This window comes from Ascaphus truei, chromosome 4 (assembly GCF_040206685.1).
Source record: "Ascaphus truei isolate aAscTru1 chromosome 4, aAscTru1.hap1, whole genome shotgun sequence".
In the NCBI taxonomy this organism is placed as follows: Eukaryota; Metazoa; Chordata; class Amphibia; order Anura; family Ascaphidae; genus Ascaphus; species Ascaphus truei.
Genome location: NC_134486.1, coordinates 208,130,621 through 208,155,487, shown reverse-complemented (window position 1 = coordinate 208,155,487; position 24,867 = coordinate 208,130,621). Strand labels below are relative to the sequence as shown.

At 42.9% G+C, this 24,867-nt stretch overlaps 1 protein-coding gene across 1 annotated transcript in view; it reads left to right on the top strand.

Annotated features, from left to right (window-relative positions):
• The first annotated feature begins 12,344 nt into the window (after positions 1-12,344).
• GPR137B (G protein-coupled receptor 137B) overlaps positions 12,345-24,867 on the top strand; it is a 54,402-nt gene continuing 41,879 nt past the window's right edge. The window contains exon 1 of the mRNA XM_075596800.1: positions 12,345-12,900. Within this exon, the coding sequence (XP_075452915.1) occupies positions 12,532-12,900 (369 nt within the window). The 5' untranslated portion in view covers positions 12,345-12,531. The remainder of the gene's footprint in view (positions 12,901-24,867) is intronic.

The following is a 24,867-nucleotide window of genomic DNA, read 5'->3' as shown; positions in this document are numbered from 1 at the left end:
TTAATGATTCAGCTACAAGGGCATGCGCCAACTTGGCACCTCTGCCACTTGTCAGTCAGACTCTACCTGTGGAGTTAGGGTCCACACAGTCTAGTCTGGGACAAATGGTGGTCCGATGACTTCCATTCATTCTAGGACGTGAGTACTTGAGCCCAGCCCCAGTGCCCAAATGACTTTCACACCTTGGCAACCTCTGAGGCTTTCATGCCAGGACCCGAGCAGACTTGGTGGCACCAAGTTTGGTAGCCACATGGTCTCTCAAAACCATGGACCTGTAAGTCCCCAGCTCATAATACCGTACACAAGCATATATACTATTAAAACACTAAGAAACAAAATATTTTTTCCCCATATTTTTTCTAAGTCCCAGGTAGAAGGAAAAACGCTTAGGCTCATTCTCAGGGCTGTATCTCATTCCCTTTAGAAACTGTTTCATAAAAACCCTCGCAACGTCATATATTGTTGGAGTACCCCCTGAACCTCTACACCGGGTCTGGGCAACCGGGCATTTAACTGTGGATCTCTCTGTTACTGGGGAGACTCCAGTACCGTTCTGGGGATACCTAATGGCGCGCTTATAGTACCGGCGACGCGGCATCGCCCGAAAACAAATGCATTGTCGCCGCCGCCGCCGCGTGCGCTTATAGTAAGCACGACGGGGCAACGCGATTTTTTGAAGCCGGGAATATTTAATTTTTCAGGGGCTGTCGCCTCATGTGACAGCCCCGGAACCAATCAATGGCCTGGTCGCCCGCGACACCGCGGCAAAGCGAAATACAACTTTCGCTGGCACTACACACACGGCCTTACACCCCTATGTCCCGTTTACCTTTCTGGTTTGTGCTGAAGCAGGGAGTCCTAGCGGTGAGTCACATAAGCGTTTCCAGAGCAAGATTTTGACCGGAGCGTTGTGCCTACATGTATCCGGGCTGCCTGACCTGACTCCCGGGTACATTATTGGGGCGCCCAGCAACTCTAGACCCCAACTATCTAGGCACAATCTAAGACTTTCTCCGCAAAATCCCCACTGAAACTCATAGCCTAGCAATCTCTGCTTGCTAGCACCCCTGGAAAGGTAATACACATATAAATTCTTTATTGTTGCACAATCACATACATTGCAGATGCAATAAACAGGTTCAAGAGCTGACACTCTAAAACCTAAGTATGGATCCGAGGTAACCAGCAGGGCATAATACCTTTATTGATGGCCTGGTTACCCCCTCACCATCACTTCCAGCCCGTCACAGGTTAATTCCTGGTTAATGGTTCAGCTGCAAGTTTTATTAAGTAAATAATGTATAAATGTTTGAGCTATAGTAGTACTACAGGAGCAAAAGCAGCCACAGCAGCCCTGCCACAGTAGCAGACAGAGAATGAGAGAAATAGACAGTTATAATGTTGTTTAATATTATTATTAAATATTAATATAATGCTATATACTTAATTTACTAGAAACAGAACCAGCACAGAAGCCCAGGCCCCCAGACCACACTGAGGCAGCCAGGCCACAGCCCAGGAGTGGACTAGTGGACCTACACAGACAAGGTTCAGTACAGTCAGTCACACATTCATGGTTAATGGTTCAGCTACAAGTTTTAAGTACATAATGTATACATATTTGGGCTGTAGTACTACAGCAATAGCAACCCTACCTAACCCTACCGCGCCCTACAGCACAATGGCTTAAGCTTGAGGCTGCACCACTAGTTATATTCTCGTCCCCCTATTATAATTCCGTTTGACGGATTCAGATTCAGTTCACAGATTCGTATTCCACATCCATCGGACAAATTTTCAGTAATAATAATAATTAAAATTAAAAAAAAGCCTTTTCTTTTTGAGACTGATCTGTGGAAATCCGTAGCTCAAAGGAACTGGCCAATTAGTGTCAGATTCTGATTTAGGCGAAAATTCACCCATCTCTAGTCTGAATTCCTTTCACATATGGAAAATATCTCAATATGGAAAAGCCTCCTGCTTTTTGGATGCAGAAAGAATGTAATGGGCAGCCAGGGAACCAGAGGCTTCTACGCAGGAATTACCTCAGTAATCCCCCAGGTCCTCCAGAGAATACACTAAATACTAAAACTTTGCATCTGTTTTGAAAATAATTGAAAACTACAGTACAGTAGCTTTCTGACAAGCTAATCATTACCGACATTAACTTTTTGAAGACATACATTCCACAGACATTACTATCAATTATTAATTTGCAGACTGCCATTTTTCACCCTGTCTAAGTACGAAAGGGCTTTAACTTTTAATAATTATAAAACTAGTGGCACTGGCAGATTTATGACTAATGAGATCGTATATCTTGAGAACTTCTCTGAATCAAAAATCCTAACCTAGTCTGACCTTTGAATGACAGATATTACCCCTGTGTCGCACAGCTATTCTCAAAAGCTTGATGCATTCCAAGGCATCCAAAACCAGAAGCACCCTGGTGAGACCATTATTTTATTGTAAAGAAAAAGAAGTAGCTATTAAAAAAACTCTCTTTAAGGGTAATTTTTTTAAAAATAAAAGTTAATTCAAGTAGACTTTTGCAGAGGTAGTTGCCATGTACAGTAGCGGTAAAAATAAATAAATGAATACAGCTTATCTGTGTCATCGGTTTAAAATAATTCAAACACCATTGAAAATTAAGAACAAAAATGCAGTGAAAAATGTTTTAGATTTATTTGTAGCTGCTCTTGTATCATAATGTATGATATCATAATTACTTTACAAAAACAATGAAGTGTGTATTGATAGTTTCCAAACCATTTGTTTACTACTGAAACATTACATTAAAAAATATTTTAAAATAAATGCGAATGTCTTTTTTTAAGAGGCATCAATCAACAAGGTTAATCAGCTACAGTATCAATGTCATATGTACACTTTGGTACAGCACTAGGAAAGAGGTACTGTAAGAAACCAGCAGGATTGGTCTTATTTTTATACTTCTTACTGTGGAGAAAAACATAAATCCTGCCCCCTGAAAGTTTAGCTAAATTAAGAAATACACCGTATTGCAGAGCCTTGACGTGCGCATTGGAACCTTCTTGAAACGCATACAGTATGCGTGTCATTACATCGACGGTAGGCACATGCGCATGTGAACAGGAGACGCCCCCCGAGAAAATTATTGGTGGGACTGGCTGGGAACTTCTTTAGGGGGCTGACCATTACAGTAAAACTTTTCTTTTTGTTTTTCTTCAGAAAAGAAAACGGCTAATGGAGGGATTTCGATGGATAATATCGCTTTGTGTAACAATGCCTGCTGAATCGGATTTAAAAAGCCACGTACCGGAGTCTACAGTTTAGTGGCCGTTGTTATTGATTAGGATAGAATACTGTACCTGAAACAGTATGGTGATGTTTTCCGGCCGTAAAGTATACTGTACAATACTTTTTTTATATACAGTACAGTATACTGTGTAATAAACCCGAAAAAATAAAAACTATGCATTTATTCTACATTTATCACATACATTATGTGTCTTCTACAGTATACAGTGCCAGTACATACAGTACAGTACAGTTTGTGTCTTCTATTTTTTTTAATACTCTTATACTGAGCATGCCTACAGTATACAGTGCAGTATGCCTCAACATTCTAGAAACACTGTATTTTGTTACAGTAGCAAAGGAGCAAATGGAACAATGTAAAACAAATCAACATGTTCTTTTATTGGTGGAGTAAGTACAAAAACATTTATTTACAAATACTGTACAATGTAGAAACATTTTAAGTGCACAGCAATTCAAAACATCAACAGGTGTATGGTTTACTGCTACATTTGTGAAAACATTTATGTCAGTCAGTATGGTTTACAGTCACATGTTTTAAAAACTAATTCTTTATTCATAAAATAAGCAAAACGCAACATCTCCTTTATTAAAGAACGACAAGTCAAAACATATACTGTACAGTGGGATGGTGTGCAAAACAGTCTGCACCAGTACAGTCCTTGAGGGCAGCAAACAGGGCGGGTTTTCAGGGTAACCTTTGCAAACCGTGCCTGTTTGCGGCCCCCAGGAACTGGAATTGTGCATGTCCTGTGTGTGTGGACAGCAAGTTAAAACATTTCTGTATAAATACAAGTAAAAAAACACACAACAACATCTCCTTTATTTAAGTACAGCAGGTCAAATCATGTAGAGTACAAAACAGTTCAGCACAAAAGTATGGTCTTAAAGAAAGTCCTCCACATTGTCTGTCCATGGCCGATTCCTTGCATGGCGCAAAACGCCATTAATGCAGTCTCGAACGCCTTTCATTACAGGATCTGTAATTGGATAAAAGCGCCGCATTTCATCCCGAATGTTCTTTCTTAAATTGGCAGGAAGCGCCTTTTTTACGCGATTTCCATCGTAGTTCACTTTGAAGGCCCAGTCGCAGTACAACGAGTAGGGAACATGGTGCTTAAAAAGTAACAAGGCATACTTGTGGGGTGCACCAGCACTCTTCACCCTATACTTCTCCCTGAGCGCTGGTGGCAGATCGCACAGGGTGATGTCGGGCACCGTATCGATGCGAGCGACTGTAGGTCTTTTGGGAGCGGATGTGCTTGAGGCGACGGGCGATGGTAGGTTGTCTGGGAGGAAGCTTTCCTCCGGTCTTGGTCTCCGTGTTGTCTCCTGGCGTGGTCTTGACGGGGTTGTCATGTCCTCCTCAGCGGCATACATGTACACTACATCTTCTGGTGGAGGGGGTGCGCTTGGTGATGGAAGGGGGTCGAAGGTCCCATTCATCACATCCATGTCACCCCCCTGCTCCAGCGTCAGGGAAACAGGGGTATTAACACCGAGCAAATAATGTATGCCCGCTATGTCAGCCTCTATCTTCTCCATCCGTCGATCCATCCGTTGATCCATATGTTGCATCCGTTGATCCATATCTAGCATCCGTTGATCCATATGTGTCATCCGTTTATCCATTTGTAGCATTCGTTGCTCCACATTTAGCATTGTCTCCAGAAGCAGATCTATCTTTGCTAGCACAATAGAGTTCCCGGGGAGATCCACACTTATCCCATTCAGCATCCGATCTAACGAGCTGCTTCTTGTGCATGGCGTGTGAACAGCTGGGTGGATGGGTGCAACAGAAGATGAGATGGGGGTTCCATGGAGAGAAGCGGCAGCGACGTCAAAGAAGAGTGGAGGAGGTGACCTGTGGATTTCCGGTAGAGGAGAAGCGGCAGCGTCGTCGAAGAGGGATGGAGAAAGTGACCTTTGGATTTCCGGGCGAGAAGCAGAGTCGTCTAAGAGCAAAGGAGAAAGTGACCCGTGGATTTCAGAGGCAGCGTCGTCAGATAGAGCTGGAAAAGATGGCCTGTGGGTTTCCGGGAGGGCAGCGGCAGCGTCAAGGACGAGGGGTGGAGAAGACAGGCTGAAGATTTCCGGGACAGTGGCGGCAGAGTCGTCGAAGCATATGTGAGGAAGTGGTCTGCGGGTTCGATGGGTTGGCTGCCAATCATTTTGCGTCGAGAGTACATCACCGTATATCTTCTTGACATAATAAGGCTGACGTCTATGAAAACCCTTAGCCTTTGGGGTCAGCAGGTTTTCTTTATTGGCCTTAGCCTGTCGCTTTTGCCTTGGCGTGGAAACGGCAACCGCCTTTTGCTTTTTCTGCTTCACAGGCACGGCAGAGGCGAGTGGGTTCCTGCGTCCGTAGAATCGGGGTTGCTCCATGGAAGCAGGTGGCACAATGCAGTATCTAGACAAGGGCAAGTTCAGATAAAGATCATCAAGTGGTGGGCTATGCAAAGTGTGTAACCTTTTATGCATGGCGACCATGTACAGGTGTTGAAAGTGGGCGTACTCTAATGTGAGTCATTACCGTATAAATACACCATCCATTTTGTGGATTCACTGCACATTGAATACACATCGACTAAACATCGAATATACATTCTTGTGTTTGTATTTCTTTCTACTCGCAGCAATGCCTGTTAATGAATTCCAAGGAGCTCAGCATGCGAATTAAGGACATGTACACGAGCGGACACCGAATTGCTGCTATCCATCACTGGTTAGCTACTTCTGGCATCGTTGTGCCAGCAACCACCGTGAGCTATCATGCACACGGAAAAAACAGAGACCGCAAAAGGGCACCAAGAGTAACTAACGCGTAAGTATATTTATACAACTTAGAAATTAAATTAATTTTAATTTAAATCTAATATTTTTGTTATTTCTGTTGATTTATATTACAACAGTATATATATTTTGTATATTTATATCAGTACAGTATATATTTTGTATATTTATATTTATATCAGTACAGTATATATATTTTGTATATTTATATTTATATAACAACAGTATATATATTTTGTATATTTATATTACAACAGTATATATATTTTATATATTTATATTTATATTACAACAGTATATATATTTTGTATATTTATATTTATATCAGTACAGTATACAGTATATATTTTGTATATTTATATTACAACAGTATATATATTTTGTATATTTATATTTATATATAAATTTTAAATTGCTCCATATTAATAAAACAATATATTTTCTTTACATTGTAGGGAGACAACTCTTCTGTTGGACAAAATAAGTGAGGAGAATGATGAGAAGAGTGCATTAAGGGTCAAAAACACTCTGCAGGAAAAGCACAATCTGACTGTATCCGAGACCAGCATAAAGAAGAGAGATGCAGCATTGGATGGAAATATGGACGTGTGAGGTTAGTACTGGACAGTACAGGAGGTAAAAGTGTTGTTTAGGAAACTGTACTGTACCGCTAAAATTATTTATTCCTTGTCATTACAGAGCGTACCCCATGATACGGGACGCAAACAAAATCAAAAGAGTGGTCCAGGCCCAGGCATGGATCGACAGTGGGGAGACTTTCCAGGATTGCATCTTCACTGATGAGTCTACTGTGTCGCTGGAGAGATTTGCAAGCTTTGCATGCCACAAAAAAGGCCGCATATCTTTGAAGCCGCGGCCAAAACACCCCGTGAAGCTGCATGTGTGGGGTGCCATCTCTAGGCGTGGACCAGGATGCATTGTCATCTTTGAAGGTAAAATATATCAAATATAATGTAGCCTTATGCACTGTACTTTACTAGTGTAACCTTACTGTATGCACTGTACTGTACTATTGTGCAGTTTTTTGAGCACTTTTTTTTCTTGCTATAGGAATAATGAATAAAGCTTTCTTCCAAGACAACATTGTCCCTGCAATATATCACACGCGAGTTACCCAATGGTCACTGCTTCTACCAGGACAACGAACCGAAGCACACCGCGTCAACAGCGCATATCCTTGAGCGCGGTATCAACTGGGTGAAGACGCCAGCGGAGTAAGTCCAGTAGACCGTGTCTCATTTTTTCCCCCACTGTTTTTACTGTGTACTGTATCTCTTAAACTAATTGTCCTTTTTTTCCAATGACAAATCGCCAGACTTCAATCCGATCGAAATGGTCTGGCATCAGCTGAAGGACCATATCCGGAAAGTGGCGAAACCCTCCAAAAAGGACGAGTTGTTGAAAGGCATAATGAGTTTTTGTAACGATGTACTCACCGTGGAACGCTGCAATAAATATATAGACCATATTGCGACTGTGTTGCCCATGGTGATCGCGCGTAATGGGCAAGCATCAGGAAAGTAGTACTGTGCAGTAGTATTGTAAGTACAGTATGATACAGGTAAGTATGGCACAGTCAGAGTATACAGTACAGCAGTTACAGTTTTTTCTTTACAGAGAGAGCAGCACCAGCCATCTGGTTACATACAGTTGTATTTAACAGTAGTCAGAGTATACAGTACAGTAGTTCCAGTATACAGTAGACTTGTTTGACAGTAGAACAGTAACTGCCTACTAGCTGGTCATTTTTTTTCTTTTCAGAGAAAGCAGCACCAGCCATCTAAAGTAGTACTACATATCACACAATGCCATAATACAGTATGTACATACAGTAACTGCACTAATTTTTTGTTTTCTTGTCGTTTCAGGAAAAAAGGGTGGCCTGGGGGGAGGTGGGGTGTTGTGTCCAGTCTAATCTGTTTGTACAGTCAAATGTACAGTATATAAACAGCAGTATTGATGTAGACAAAACCTCTCCTCTCTCAATGAACTACTGTACTGTACACGGAATGAGGAACAAGATAACGACGGAAAAAATAATATTACTATGTACAGTATACTGTATATATATATATATATATATATATATATATATATATATATATATATATATATACAGTATACATATATTATACATTACAGTGTATATATATTATTACATAATATTCTTATAAATGTGCATAATTCATGTTTCTCCATGTTTTACAGATGTTTTCTAAATGTTTATCCAATTTCAATCTGCCAGAAGAACTTAATAAAGACTGCATTATGTATAATTCATGATTATTTTTATATTTGTATTTTTTTGTTCCTGATGAAATAAAATAAATATTTATTCACATTCCTGGTAATCATAATCATTGACAACAACCACACCCCAACCCCCCACCCCCACAGTATAAGAATGAATGTCAAAACAACATGAATCAGTTAATGTTTTTTTTTACTCTGAATTCTCACAATGCTGTGCAAATCAGATTGACATTTCAAATTCGAGAAGGGATTTTCCAAAGCGTTACCATAAACAAAGCCTCAAAGGGTTGGGGGGGGGGGGTTGGGTGAGTCATGTGCAGTAATCAGCTAGCTCCCATCTCAAAGAGTCTTAGAGTACACGTAGGCGCAGTGAGGCGATTGACGCTCGGCTAGGGACGGATTAAAAACACAATGACTAAATTCAGAAAACGAATGACTCTGTGGAGGTGTCTGTCGAATGACTCTGTGGAGAGGGGGGGGTTGGGTGACTCATGCGCAGTAAGAAGCTAGCTCCCATCTCAAAGAGGCTTAGAGTACACGCAGGCGCAGTGAGGCGATTGACACTCGGCTAGGGACGGGTTAAAAACACAATGACTAACTTCAGAAAATGAATGACTCTGTGGAGGTGTCTGTCGAAAAGAGTTTGTGTGTGCGTGGGGAGGGATGAAGGATTAGTTGTGCTGCAGTTCAAAGAAATTACATACTGTAGAGTAGAGTACAGTAATTTCAAAAGGCAGTTCATCATAATAATTTGATCAATAAACCCCCAAATACAACCCCCAAATACAGTACATAAAAAGCAAGTCACTTTATCTCCCTGTGCCTCAGGCACCAAAAACATACAGTAGATTGTGAGCTCCACGGGACAGGGAGGGACCCGTGCCTGCAAAATGTCTCTGGAAAGCGCTACGTATACTGTAACTAACAGCGCTATACAAAAACATGCTATTATTATTATTATAATATCAAAGTGATGCTCTGTGCAAATCAAATTCGAGAAGGGATTTTCCAAAACGTTGCCGTAAACAAAGCCTCAAAGCTCCCGTCTCAAAGAGAATTACGCGCAGGCGCAGTGAGGCTTTGTACTGTAGCTCGGCTATGGACGGATTAAGAACACAATGGCAAGATTCAGAAAATTAACGACTCTGTGGAAAGGGGGGGGGGTTGGGTGACTCATGCACAGTAAGCAGCTAAGTAGCTAAATAGCTCCCATCTGAAAAAGGATCACACACAGGCGCAGTGAGGCTTTGAAGCTCAGCTATGGACGGATTAAGAACACAATGGCAAGATTCAGAAAATTAACGACTCTGTGGAGAGGGGGGGGGTTGGGTGACTCAAGCGCAGTAAGCAGCTAGCTCCCATCTCAAAGAGGCTTAGAGTACAAGCAGGCGCAGTGAGGCGATTGACGCTCGGCTAGGGACAGATTAAAAACACAATGACTAACTTCAGAAAATGAATGACTCTGTGCAGGTGTCTGTCAAATGACTCTGTGGAGAGGGGGGGTTGGGTGACTCATGCGCAGTAAGCAGCTAAGCAGCAAAATAGCTCCCATCTGAACAATGATTACACGCAGGCGCAGTGAGGCTTTGAAGATCGGCTATAGACGGATTCAAAACACAATGGCAAGATTTCAAAAATTAAAGACAGCCGCATGAAGTTCAAAGCTAAAGACATACTTTAATTTCAAAAGGCTGTTCATCATAATAATACACCCCCAAATACAGTACGTAAAAAGCACACAAATCAACCATGTGCAGTCAAACGCACAGGGTCGCAGACAGAAGCTACAGTGGCTTTGTGGCTGAAGCGCAGGACAGGTTTTTTCTTTAGAAGCTACAGTAAAATGGTTTTTGCAGGCTTGTGGAGAAAAAAAAATTACAAAAATTACAATAAAAAAATTTCTTAATTTTTTTTTGGTCACTCACTCAGGCAAGCAAGCAGTGGTGGGCAAAGTTACAGGCACATGCGCAGTAAATTTCTGCTGTCAAGCAGGAATGTGATTGAAACCAGACACACGTTCAAAGGAATGGTGTGGGAGAGATGTACTGCATTGCACAGAAGATAAGAAGTTGAAATACCCTGCAGTGCAGTTAATTATCCTGAGCGAGAGGAGAGTGCTGTATATGCTGAAATGTGACACTGTTACAGTACTGTACACGCCTATGCGTTTCAACAATTTTCAACTGAGACATACTGTTCAGCAGCACAGCACCGCAAATGCATGTATACTTTAAATATGCAAATTTACAATTACTGCGCGCGCACACACAGACTGTGCACTGACGTAGGTTGAACCGCGAAGGTATTAGACTTCCAAGACAACAGCTCGCAAACGCCCCCCTGAGTTTTTACACGGCATTGCAGTATTGCAGACAGCGAGAATAAAATGCTAATATCACGAGCGCGAAAATAACGCAGTTCACTCCGGGCGAAAACGATACAAAACCGCACATAACCGGGATAATCTGAAAATCGCAGATCTAGCCGATTTAGACTAAAGGCAATCACCACTGTATGTTCACGACATGCTTTTATAATTGATATGTTTGTGAGTGAGCTTTTTCCCCCCCCTTTCCCTTTTTTGTATTAAATGTTTTACAGTTTCACACTATGGGCCGTGCGCTTTTCTTATTTTTGTTTTACATTTTCGCTGGAGGTGGTTCTCCCGTTTGGAAAGCAGCCCATGCCCGGAATTGGACACTCATATATTTATATTTCATCTGGGACTTTTTAAAGGGACTGGTATAATTTTTTCTTTTGTTGTTACACTTTATGTCTGTGATGTATCTCTAATGAGGGATTTGTATTTGTTATTTGCTAGTATTATACCTGTTATAAGTGAGAAAGTTTTCATTAGAATATAATCTGAGGTGCACCCTTTTTTTCATACATTATATATATATATATATATATATATATATAGTCAAAAGGAGTGCTACTGGGTGTGGCCAAATGTATACAACAAAAGACAAAATACCTATATATTCTTGTGAAAAGGGGTCATTTAGTTAAACCCTTTGGCCAAAGTGCTATAAGCCTGCAAGCCACATCAAGGCATGACCAAATTTGCAGGTCCTAACACTACTTGTCTTTTGTTGAAAAAATATATACACCATGTTTTAGGTAGATTTATACAGAATGTATGCTTAAAAGGCAGAAAGGGGAAAATGGTTCCTAAAATAAATCAATTTGTCTTTAAATAAAAAGTGAAACTGCAGCTGTGTCATCGGGAAATGTAGTAGGGCTCTGGGATGTGTCGACTTCAACAAATACATCGTTTATATAATTTAAATATATTAATTAAATAGAAAAAACAAACAAATGTTGTTAAAAAGTCTTAAGAAGGTAGCGAACCATTTCACTGCTGGAGGGCACGTGAAAGGATTAATAATTTTTTTTTAAACGCCTTAAGCTGGGGCCATGGTACTGCAGACCTGAGCGAACTGTTCGTGTCCATGCGGCGTGCGGGCGGAAGCGGCGCGCGGGTTGCGCAAGAAATCAGTTCAAACGGATTTCTTAGCGCGACAGGCCGGTCACATGAGCGGTTCGCCCAATAAGGGCAAACCAGCTCCGTGACGCCCCTAGGCACGCCTCTCACGGCCAGGTAAGTGCCCGCTCACTGACCAGCCTCCGCACGGGCGAAGGCACCATGACCCCAGCCTTAATAGAAACATTTATACTAATCTGGGTTGGGTTTTAACTAAAAACAGGAGCTGCTGACCCAGAGCACCAATATCTACAAGAACCATACCTCCCACATACAATCTGATTTATTAAATATCAACATTTGTATTTTAATCTGTGTAAAATATTACTTTGCACAATTTCCTGAAGCTTGTAGATTAAAAAAAACAAACATTGAAACTAAATTGCAAATGAGACTGCAGTAGTTTCAAATTCATGAGTGCTCACTGCATAGGTTTGCTGACAAAGCCAGCCCTCCGTGAATCATGCAGAACAGTGGTCATGTGCTATCAGCCGTCACTCGGCTCCCAGACGAGGAAGTGCAGCTTGTTTTGCTTACATCTGTAGTTAGGTCTACTGTCCCTACTGCAACCCGGAGAAATATGACAGAGGGGATCAACGGCGCCACGGAGGGGTGCCTGCAAGGGCCCTGAAAGTCTCTGCACGCCCTATCATTTGCCTATTAGCCTGGAGGAAATGGATCTCCTTGCGTGGGACCCTGCGAAGAACGGCTCTGTGTCGCCTACTTTGACTCCTGCGGTGCCCCCCTATGTGAAGCTGGGCCTGACCATCGTCTACACGGTCTTCTATCTGCTGCTGTTTGTTTTCGTCTACGTGCAGCTGTGGCTGGTCCTGTACTATAAGCACAAGAGGTTCAGCTACCAGACGGTATTCCTTTTCCTGTGCCTTCTCTGGGCATCCCTCCGGGCCGTGCTCTTCTCGTTCTATTTCAGGAACTTTGTGGAGGCCAATGCCCTGGGAGCGTTCTCTTTCTGGCTCCTCTACTGCTTCCCCGTGTGCCTGCAGTTCTTCACCCTGACTCTCATGAACCTCTACTTTGCTAGGGTAAGGCACAGCCTCATGCAAACATGCATCGATATACTCACATACACGCACAACCACTACGCTGACATTGAGGGGGATACAAACAGTAATCATTGCTGAGCAGGGAAAGGGTTAACCTGTTATGTACATCTTTTAATCCCTCTTCATTGTCTCATTTGCATCATGTTCAGTATGTTGCCGATAGATTTTAGTAGGATTACCTGTTTTCACACATCAGGTACACTTATCCCCTTGGTTTCAGTTAAAGTCTGAACCATCTTCCTCTACCCATCAGCTATGGCAGGGGTGCACAAACTTTTCTCCCAGTGCCCCCCCCCCCCCCCCCCGCTTGCTCTCCCCCCTGCTCATGCCTCCCCCACCTGCGCTCGGGTCCAGTGTTAAATGATGCTGCAGGTCATGTGACGTCACATTGCCATGGCAACGCGTTGCTGGAACCCAAGGTAAGTGAAGTTACAGAAGCCTTGCGTGAACCCCCACATTTAATTTAAATGCGTTCGGGAAGTGCGGGCTGCTGTAACTGCAGCGCCCCCCCAAGTTTGCGCACCCCTGAGCTATGGGATTAGTCTCTCATACGGTAGGTTACACAACCCTTTTAACTACTTGTTGGTCCAATAAAGGTTATCATACCACCTACTCCCTCTCCCTCCTTTATTATTACAACCCTTTTCAGTTGCTGTTCCTACAGATGTCAGTAGGTTCACACTAATGGATAAAGGGGATATAGCACCACTTTAAGGCCGTGCGTATAGTGCCCGCGACGCGTGATGTCACCCGTCGCCGCTAGCGAAAGTTGGATTTCGCTTTGCGGGCGACCAGGCCATTGATTGGTTCAGTGGCTGTCACATGAGGTAGCCCCTGAAAAATCTAATATTCCCAGCTTCAAAAAATCGCGTCGCCTTGTCGCCGTCACGCTTACAATAAGCTCACGCGGCGGTGACAATGCATTTGTTTCCGGGCGACGTTGCGTCGCCGGCACTAAGCGCGGCCTTACGCTGCAGTCGCTGGAAAACGCCATGGCATTGCAGCGTCAAATGACGTCACGTCATTTGACACCGGCAAAAAAGGTAAGGGGGGCGCAGCATACAGTGCTTCCACTGCAGCCAGGGATTCTGGGAAATGTGTTAGACAAAACTGCTTCACTTTACAAACCCTTGAGAGAAACCGAGATATAAAAAAACTTATTTCCTCTTTCAAATTCAGATTCAGTCTCTGGCTGTGCTTATAGTGCCGGAGACGCGACGTCGCACCAAAACAAATACATTGAATCCGTCGCATGAGCTTGTAGTAGGCGCGACGGAGCGACCTAAGGCTGTGCTTATAGTGCCTTGCGACGCGACGTCGCTTCGAAACAAATACATTGACTCTGTCGCAAGCGCTTATAGTAAGTGTGACGGAGCGACGTCGCGACCAAAGATTTTGAAACAGGGCAAATTTTATTTTTTAGAGACAGTCGCCACATGTGACTGTCTTTAAACCAATCAGATTGCGATGCCCGCCCCCTTCGTGATGTCACTTGCCTTGTCGCCAGCGACGTCACTAAAAAACAAATTACACTAAATGCGTGGACTTAATCTCTAGTGAGTTGAATTTGATTTTTACAACGATGGTCTCACCATGTGACAGGCTATAAACCAATCAGATAGCTTCTGATGCAGGGAGAGGGGGGATGTGTGTGTCTGAGTGCAGGGAGAGGGGGGACATGTGTGAGTGCAGGAAGATGGGGGAATGTGTGTGAGGGCAGGAAGATGGGGGAATGTGTGTGTGAGGGCAGGAAGAGGGGGGAATGTGTGTGTGAGGGCAGGAAGAGGGGGGATGTATGTGTGTGATCAGGCCCGCCAACAGGGGGGTCTGCCGGGGTTGGCGTCCCGTGCCTGTTGAATTTTTTTTAAAAAGTAAAAAAAAAAGGCGGCGATTCCCGTACGCATGCACAGAGCCGAGGTGCATGTGCAGGGAAAGCAGGGTGTCCAGACAGCTGCCTGCGGGCCCGGGGGGGAAGCGCCGTGGCGAACCCGCACCCGCCAACCCAGCTCCCCCCGCGCCCGCCTCCAGCCCACCAGTCTCGCCCCCCCCCCCCCGAGCCACCTACCAAAAAGCGCACCCCCGAGCCTACCTCTCGCCCCGGGCAGCAGCCGCTGGGATATCAGGAGCAGGGAAGGAAGCGTCTGGCGGGCAAGGAACCAGCACCCACCCTGTCAAGAGGACAGTCACCCAGGCAGTCAGTCACCCAGGCAGTCAGTCACCCACCCAGGCAGTCAGTCACCCACCCAGGCAGTCAGTCACCCAGGCAGTCAGTCACCCAGGCAGTCAGTCACCCACCCAGGCAGTCAGTCACCCAGGCAGTCAGTCACCCAGGCAGTCAGTCACCCAGGCAGTCAGTCACCCACACAGGCAGTCAGTCACCCAGGCAGTCAGTCACCCACCCAGGCAGTCAGTCACCCAGGCAGTCGGTCACTCACCTAGGCAGTCAGTCACCCACCCAGGCAGTCAGTCACTTGTCTTTTGTTGAAAATATAAAAAGAAACATTATATTGTAATGTTTTTTCTGTATTACAATAAGAAAACAGTTAAGTAAAAGTTGTGCGCTAAAAAAATATTTTTTTGGGGGTAGGTGCGCTATGGGTTCAGGGTGTGGGGGGGCCCTGCTCCTTTCATTTGTCTTAGGCCCCATGATTACTGTTGGCGGCCCTGTGTTTGATTGTGTGTCTGTCAAGTGAAACACTATATTAACAACTTTAAAATAGTAAATTCTCCCGTAATTTAAAGTAAAAGTAAATTCAGCATACAAACAGAAATTACAACTCCTCTCCGTTTCAGCCTTCCCCCTTGCTCTGATCTCCGCCCCTCTGCCTTCCCCCTAGCCTGATGTCTCCAAAACTCAAATTACAACTTTCGCAATGGAGACGGGTGATGTCATCCGTAGCCGTAGCCGGCACTATATGCACAGTGGGGTTACCACTACTTGTTATTTTTATTTACAGGTTCACGTAGCACTACCTTTTTTTTGTTACGCACTTCCCGTTACTCTTTTTTATGAAAAGAAAAATGGATTTGTTTTAGGAAGTCTCTCCCCCTTTCTATTCTCTAAGCATATTGTGTAAATCTGGTCCAGTGTTTCATAAATTCTGCCAAAAATGTTTTTTGTATGCCTAGGACAATACCAGTACTTTCATTTAACCCTTTGAGTGCCCCATGATGTAGGCATTATGTCACATATCCGCATACAGTACTAGTGACGAAGCCACTATGTCAGGGAGTCTCGCACTCCAGGGGCCACTGTGACATTGTGTGGCTATATCATGGACGTTTTCAGCTCGTTCACCAGGGGAGAAGCGCAGAACGCGTTATGAAACGCAGGAAAAAAGAAAAGAACTCCTCTTCTGTTTCCAGGATCAGTGGCGCCGCACTAACGTGATTGCTCTGAGGGGCGGTCACGTGGTCACAATGTCCTCGAGGGGCCGTAGCACCAAAATGTTAGGGCCGTTATTCTAAGGGTTTTAAAAGAAATAAAAATCATCCTTGAAAGATATTAGAAATAATATTCTACATAAACAGACACACCGATTGACATCAAGTATAAGTCTGGGAAGAATCTTAAAGTGGTTTTTTTTGGTCTATTAAGTACATGACAAACAAATGTAAAAGCTTTCTTAGGCCGCGCCTATAGGGCCCGCGACAGCGACGCGTGACCCATCGCCGCTAGCGAAAGTTGTATTTCGCTTTGCGGCGGCGGCGCGGGCGACCCGGGCATTGATTGGTTCAGGGGCTGTCACATGAGGCGACATCATGTGACATCTCCTGAAAAATCAAATATTCCCGGCTTCCGAAAATCGCGTAGACACGTCGCCCCGTTGCTTTGTCGCCGTCGCGCTTACTATAAGCGCACGCAGCGGCGACAATGCATTTGTTTTCGGGCGACGTCGCCGTCGACGGCACTATAAGCGCGGCTTTACTCATTAGGGCTTTTAAATCTGTGACAGGTTTTTTGTATGTAAAAATAGTGCAAATTAAACAAAATTCAGTTTTTGGCCACCGAGGAACTTTTCGCAGCAGCCTCCCCGCCGCTAGCCATTCAGCCTCCGGCCGTTTCGCCGATAAGGTACGTTCATTTAAAGGATTTTAGCGTTTAGGGGGTTAAGGATAGGGTTTTATGGTAAGGGCGTAGAGTAAGGGTTTTAGGGTAAGTGAGTAAGGTTTTTAGGGTAGGGGGTAGCATTAGTATTAGGTTTTTTAGGGTAAGGTTATGGGCATACTATGACGGTGGAGAGATGTCCCAGTGGCGAGGTGAGTGGTGGCTAAACTCCAGCGGCGATTTGGTCGCAGCAAATGTCCGACACCAAATGTCCTAGAAGGCAAATGAGTGCATTTGGCATGCAGGTTAAGGACTGTGTTTCTGGTTGGGGTATTTGAGTTTTGAAGAGTGAAATTTCTTTTGCCGTGTCTTTATGCTAAATATGAGTTGGCTTTCTTTGTTAGTGAAGTTTAGTTGGCCTGTTAATTTGCCGTGATAACAGTGTATGCCAGTGAACTAACAAACAGGTAAAAACTCAACAAAGAAATTAAGATTAGAAAAAAGTGAAAAGTAGAAGTGGATCAGCTACAGTATCAGGTTATGTTATTCATTTTGTTTAGTTTTTTTGAGGTTTGCTGCTTTTGTGTGTGATTACAGATGCAATCACCAGTATTAGATCACTTGCCTTGGAAAATCTGGGACAATCTCACAGTAAATGCCTCAACATGCCTCAACATTTCTGTGAGATTCCTAATGGCCCATCGTATTAACACAGCGGGGGGGCCTGCAGTCCCATTCAAATTGTATGGGACGGCAGGGACCCCTGCTGTGTTAATCCAATGGGCCATTAGGAATCACAGAATTGTTGAGGCATTTACTGTGAGATGCCTTAGTTTTTACCCAGGCAAGTGATCGGATACTGGTGTCTGCATCTGTATTTACACTAACGTAGCCTAGCCTGGCAGCTAGCTGAACTTGTCATCATGGAGCCCACAAGCCAAACCCGTCCCACATAAGGCTATGAGTGGCCTTTAGATAATTTGCTCCCTATAATTCAATTAAAGTTTTTCAAGGAGTTACGTGACATAATTCACTTAAAATGTCACTTTTAAGCATACTGTAGGTTAAAAGAAAAATGTGGCACAGATGTTCTAAATGCTTATACAACTTTATATATATGTTATTTTCTAAATTTATTTAAAATGACATTACCGTAATCTGCTAGCCCTTTACCTCAAATGTTTTTTCAATCTGGACCCTTTGAAAAACAAATTGAAGAAAAAAGTGAACAAGAGTTGGCGCTACTCTGCCCATCTCCAGATAAGATAGGCATTAACCCATACAGCAATGCAAACTTACAGTAATTATACTGTATTCATGAGACAACCAAAACCAGACAAACAAAATCGTATATATGTAGAGCCATCAAAGTATTCTACATGCTGGGGCATGTAGAACACTTTACACCGTGTTATCACAAAACAGATTAGGTAAAGATCGTAAAAACACTCCAAAGCATTTGGTTACTGTATCACCTACACCTACATTTACGTATAGAACATGTCTGCCATGATGTCACATTGGTCATAAGAGGGACTGCCCTTTTTAATTTGCTCAGTCAGACTCTATGGAGCCCAAAGTGACAGGGGAAATTGAGATTAATGTATGCAGTCTGAGTTTTGTTCGGGGCTGAATGCGTGTTGAACGCTATATAATAGAAAAATAATCAATAATAAAGTGGTGCACTTGATTGATAGAAAGATTGTCATTCTAGAACTTGAAGACCACCGTCGTCATATGGTTGGACTTTCATCCATAGTTCACTTACAGTACAAGCCTTTATTCAGTATGTTGGGAAGCCGAATTCAAATGCTGGAGAACATTTTAGTTCTGTACATTTGAATAGAGCTGAACTCCTCACCCTCATTGGGATATCTTCACAGCATATTAAATAGGGGCCATAGACAAAGAAACAGTAAATATTAACATATAGTTTCCATTCACTTATGTGCAGGCTTGTGTTTAACTAGAAAAGTCATATTTCCTGAAGCTACGTTGACACTGTACGTATTATGGTAAGTGGAAACTACATGTTAAGCAATTAGTATAGCTCATGCAAGAGATTCCTGGAAGTATTAATTTATTCGTAAATTAAGTTTAAAAAGAGAAGTATTTTACAGACAGAATATGATGAACTTTGTAAGAGATGTTTTGACAAATGTCTATGCCAATAAGGGTGCATAATGCAAGGAAGTTTTTTGAATTGGAGAATTTTTATTACAGTAGCAATTTACACATTCAAACATACACCGGTGTGTGTATAACTGTGAAAGTTTTGATTAGGCGTCTAAGTATTGTAGGGTAGATCCACAACCTCTACTAACAATAGGGATTATTTATTAAATTGTTGATCGGGTTCTACTGCAGGGACACTCCCATTGACTTGAATGGGAGTTTCTGTGCAATTAATGCCCAATCTGCACTATCACATTTGAATGAATAACCCCCAATGTGTAGGGAAATAAAGATACATATTTACTAATACAGTGGTTTGGAAAGGAAGAGGCACCAATATTTTTTTTGTGAGTTATGTAATTCTGAGAATTTAGAACACATAACTCGAAAGGCTGTCATGGCTACACATTTTCTTGTAGTTCAATTAGTTTGGTTAACTGGAAGCTTGTGCTAAATTAATGATGCCATGGTATGTATCTCAAAACAGGCAAAGACATTGTGGGTTTAGATTTTTTTTTTCTATATGACAATTAATTGGTCATATAGTTGGCAACCAACGTTGGAAATGGAGGGTTGAAGCTACATTAGCAGACTCTTGTCTGTGCTGTAGTGCGTGTATGTTACCTGAGATCAATAGTTTACTTATAGAGTGGATTCCTTCCATACAGATAATGGCTAACAGTCTATGATAATGGAATAGACAGATTACAGCAATTAATTACTGGCAATGCATGTCTATGGAAAATGCCATTAGCCTATTCTGAGTCCTCCATGGAAAATGCTGTTTAAAAGAAATATATATTTACTTGGACTACTTTAATGTATGTTTGCATATATAGTTATAGTTTTAATATTATCAATATAAACCTCCGGGTTGAAACACAAATCGGCACTGTCATGACAGTCAGGGTCTGATTTAAAAATAATAATAATTAAATAGGAAATTGGTTTGCTAGGATGTGAAGATTAAAAATGAGATTTTTAAGATATTTGATTTGAACAAAATCAGAATAAAGGCTGTTACTTTAGAAGGGGGGGGAAGCATAATGGGACCAAGACGTGTTGCCCCTCTGACATGAAGGACCATGTTATTCCAGTAGGTATGTACAGGCGGTCCTCGGTTATCCGACGCAATGCGTTACTCAAAATGGCGTCGGATAGCAAAGCGTCGTAAAGCGAAACCCGTTTTCCCATAGGAACACTGTTTAAATTAAACGTTCCGTTCCTGAAGGCATTTTTAATGCTAAATACACAGAAAATGTTACTCAAGCAATAAGATATGCAGCACACACATAGATTATGATGGAAACATTATATTTATTGATTCCAGAACTGTAAAATAAAACTATAAAAATAAAACTATGCTGTATTCTGTACAGAAATGTACATGAGCAAAAAAAAAACACATCAGTTATTGGAGGAAGATGATTGGGGGGGGTCTTCAACAGACAACGGACTTTTTGGAGGTGATGTAGGTGGAGTTGAAGGTTTCGGCCTCTTGAAGAACCTCTTCATTGAATTCTGGACAGATCCCTTCCTTTTCTGCGTGTAGATCTCTCTATAGCAGCTGATTTGGTTAGACACCCCACGACTGACTGTTGAACTCCGTTCAATGTTAGGGTCATTGTCCTCAAATATGGCCAGTGCGCTATCAATGTGCTTGAATGCCGCAGCCAACATTTTGGTTGACAATGATTTACGTGGCTGTGGATGTGCCACATCAGCAGATTGGTGGGCCTCCTCTTCAGCAATTTTTTGCTCTTCTAATTGCATGCGGTCTTCATTGCTCAACTCGTTAGAATGTGAGGCGAGCAACTCCTCAATATCCTCGGTTTCCACCTCCAAGTTGAGATCTCTGGCTATTTGCACAACAGTTTCTGTAACTTCTGCAACAGTCTCTGTAATGCCTTGGACATCAGACACAAAATCCGGGCACAAATTACGCCAAACTCCATTTAAATTGGATTGTTTCACCTCATTCCATGCCTCTCCGATGTTTCTCACTGCATGGAGAATGTTGTAACCCTTCCAAAATTCTTTTAAGGTTGGACCACCTTCCACATCGGTTGCTCTGATGGCCTAGGCAAATGTTCGCCTAAGATAGTAGGCCTTGAAGGAAGCGATAACCCCCTGGTCCATCGGCTGTATCAGTGAGGTGGTGTTGGGGGACATGAACACCACCATGACGTTTGGATGATGGTCATCCAGGTACACGGGATGGCCAGGAGCATTGTCCAGGAGCAGCAATGCTTTGAAATCGAGGTTCTGGTTCATGCAATATAATTGCACAGCCGGAATAAATTGATGCTGGAACCAGTCCTCAAAAAGGCTCCCTGTTACCCATGCCTTACGGTTGGACTTCCAAATCACTGGAAGTGTGCTCTTTGCATAACCCTTGAATGCCCTAGGGTTTTCTGCATGATAAACAAGCAAAGGTTTTAGCTTGAAATCACCTGCAGCATTTGATCCAAGCAGAAGAGTCAGCCTGTCCTTTGCAACTTTAAACCCGGGCATAGATTTTTCCTCTTTTGCAATGTAGCTTCTACTGGGCATTTTCTTCCAGTAGAGCCCAGTCTCATCAACATTGAACACTTGACGTGCGCAATAGCCACCGTCCTCTATAATTTTGGCCAATGTAACAGGGAAGGTTTTAGCTGCCTCCTCACCCGCACTAGCAGCTTCCCCGGTCACTTTAATGTTATGCAAGTTTGCCCTCTCTTTAAACCGCATAAACCAGCCCTTACTTGCAGTGAACGTTTCCTCAGTGGTCCCTTCTCCATGCTGTTGCTTAATATCCTCATACAGACTCAAAGCCTTGGCCTGAATTAAGGCTAAACTAATGGGCACATGACGCTGGGATTGATCTTCCAGCCATATGATGAGGAGTTTTTTCTACCTCAGCAATATGCCCAACACGTTGCCTTATTGTTGTACCTTGCATAGGTGCTGAGCCCTTGATCTGTTCCAAGATTCTTGCCTTGTCTTTGATTATTGTCACAATAGTTGTGCGAGGTATATCCAAGGCACGTCCAATTTCTGTGTTTGTCTCTCCTTTCTCAGAGCGCTTTATTATGTTTTGCTTGGTCTCCAAAGTTATAGATTTTCTATTCCTTTTTGGAGTAACAGCACTTTGCTTTTTGCTTTGATCAGCCATGGTTTAGGGCCTAAAATACACCACCAAACCTTCACACAGACTGTTCAGAATGATTTCCCTAGCCTGCAGCCGTCTGGTTGTTCATTTGTAGCAATTTTTTAAAGCATCGTAAGAGCGTCGGATAAGCCGTTCGGGCGTCGTAAAACGGGCCATAGGGATGCATTGACAAGCGTCGGATAAGCCGTTCGTCGTAAAATGAAATGTCGTAAAACGAGGACCGCCTGTATAGTCATTTCAAGTGACCGTGTATTGCTTCTTTGGCGCACTGGAGGACTTTGTTTTTGTTCATATACCTTGGATACCTTACTGTGAGGTGCTATTGTTTCGCTGTGCATCCTCTGCCCCAGAGTGTAAGTGCCGTCTTCAGCCTCTCGGTCTTCATCATAAGGTCATAAGAATAGTGGAACATTTATGGATTAATCTTAATTGGAATAAATGTCTTCAACACAAACCATTGGAATTTTACATTAAGCAATGTAGTGAAATGCATATGTTTAAAATGTTTTGATATGCATGCATATTCTCTGTTGGAGTATGCCCCAGGGTTCTACAGAACATAGGTTGAAAACTGATCTGTTGCAAGCCTTATCTATATTTTATATATCACGACACTTGTGATATCGTTACAATTTAGTGTTACACTGTATCAATGCTTAACATTTACTACAAGCAAATTTAAAGCAGCAATCTCCTCCACTCTTTGTTTTTCATCCCTCCCTCCCCCCATTTTTTAAGGATGGGAACAAGGGGGGTCGGGGTTCATCTCCGAGAACCATCTGGTCTCCTGAAATACTTACCTGTGAAGTTACTGGGTTTACTTCTACTCCAGGAGAAATAAAATGGCTGCCAAATGTTAGGCCAATTGGAAGCTGCATCAGTTGCAGCTTCCTATTGGACAGCCAATGAAATCCCATTTACAAACCAGGAAGTATTACAGGTAACTTCACTGGTTAGTATCTCGGGAATCGGGGGTTCCCCCGAGCTGAAAATAGTATGGTTTAGCTCTGGAGAATCCCACCTGCCCCCCCCAGTTTCCAAACCTGTAAAGAAAGAGGGAATAGTTAGGGAGGATTGCTGCTTTAAGTTGCAAAGCAAAATGCCACAGAAAATGTCCCTTAATGACCTATCATACCTAAATGACAAAATAAATGTCCCATCATACCTAAATGACAAAATAAAGCTGCAATTATTACAAAGTTGCAGTAATTTAGACCATGTCCCTGAAAAATTAGATTGCAATAGCATTTACCTGACATGGAAGACGTTTTGAAGAATGTGTCAGTTATTACGTCATTAGGATCACAAAGGAAAAGTCAAGGGTATTTCCCAAATAAAAAGAGCCTTTTCTTGTGATAAAAAAACAGACTTGTCTCACTCCAGCCTACTCCAGTCTAAATCTAGGGACTTTTCTACATTAGAAAAAAAAGAAGAATAATATTAATTCAACTCCAGGAAGCATGTATTAATTTTTAAGCAATGTAAGTGTTCCTGGGTTATGCAATAGAATATGAAATGTACTGTGTTCTGGACAACCTCGTTTTTTTTAATTTTATTTTTACTGCTTGCATATACTGTATAATCAAGGTGATTATTAACAGAACCAGCCTTAGGCTTTCTGGGGCCCGACGGGGCATGCTGCCATGGGGGCACACCCTTTAAAAAAAAAGGGGGGGGGGGGACTTACCTAGACGAGCAGCCCTCCGGCAGCATCGCGACGTCATGAAGGTCATGCTCCGGAAAAGATAAGAGAACACACACACACAGCACACCTACCTCTCTGCCGGTCCGGGGCCCCGCGCTTCTTCCTCTTCCTCCTGTCGGCACTGGAATCCAACTTCTGACCGGAGAGGGGAGCTGGACAAGTGGGGCCCCGCGCTCCTTCCTCCTGCTCCCCCCTCCAGTCGGATGAAAGTTGGATCCCGGTGTCGACAGGAGGGAGCACGGGGCCCAAGGCGGCCGCCTTGCTCACAGTGCCCTAGGGCCAGCCCTAACACTACAGAAATAGCAGCTTTTATTGCTTGCGCCGGTGCACTGTAGAGGGACAACACAACGCGCCTGTGGGAGCAGACACAGTTGAAAACAAATTAGCCGCACATGAAAAAGGGTCGAGAATAATGCATCAATGCTCCTGCTGACGCTCGCCAGCCTGTGCAACTACACCTGCTACATCTGTAATTCTTATACTGTATAATTAGAGATTGTAGTCGCTGTTTGTTTGTAAAGGCAAATTAAAGAGGCTAAAAATAAAAATGACACAATATGGTTATGATTCACTGGGGGAAGTAAAACACATCAAAACCTGCAGCTCTAACCTCATGCTTGAAATGATATTCGTTGTACCCGTCCCACTACCACCTTAAAAACATTCATTCCTGACATTAATGGCTTTTACAAGAACATTTGCTTTTTCTGTTGCTATTTTGAGTTTAAATCAGGGGGCTCAGCACCTGTATTTTTTGTCATGTTTCAATAATGCTTTATGGGATTCTGCTCTTATTTCTAGAAGAAATTATTTATACCCCTATTCATTTTTACTGTAGCATGTTGTTTTCTCCAGAACATAAGCTAC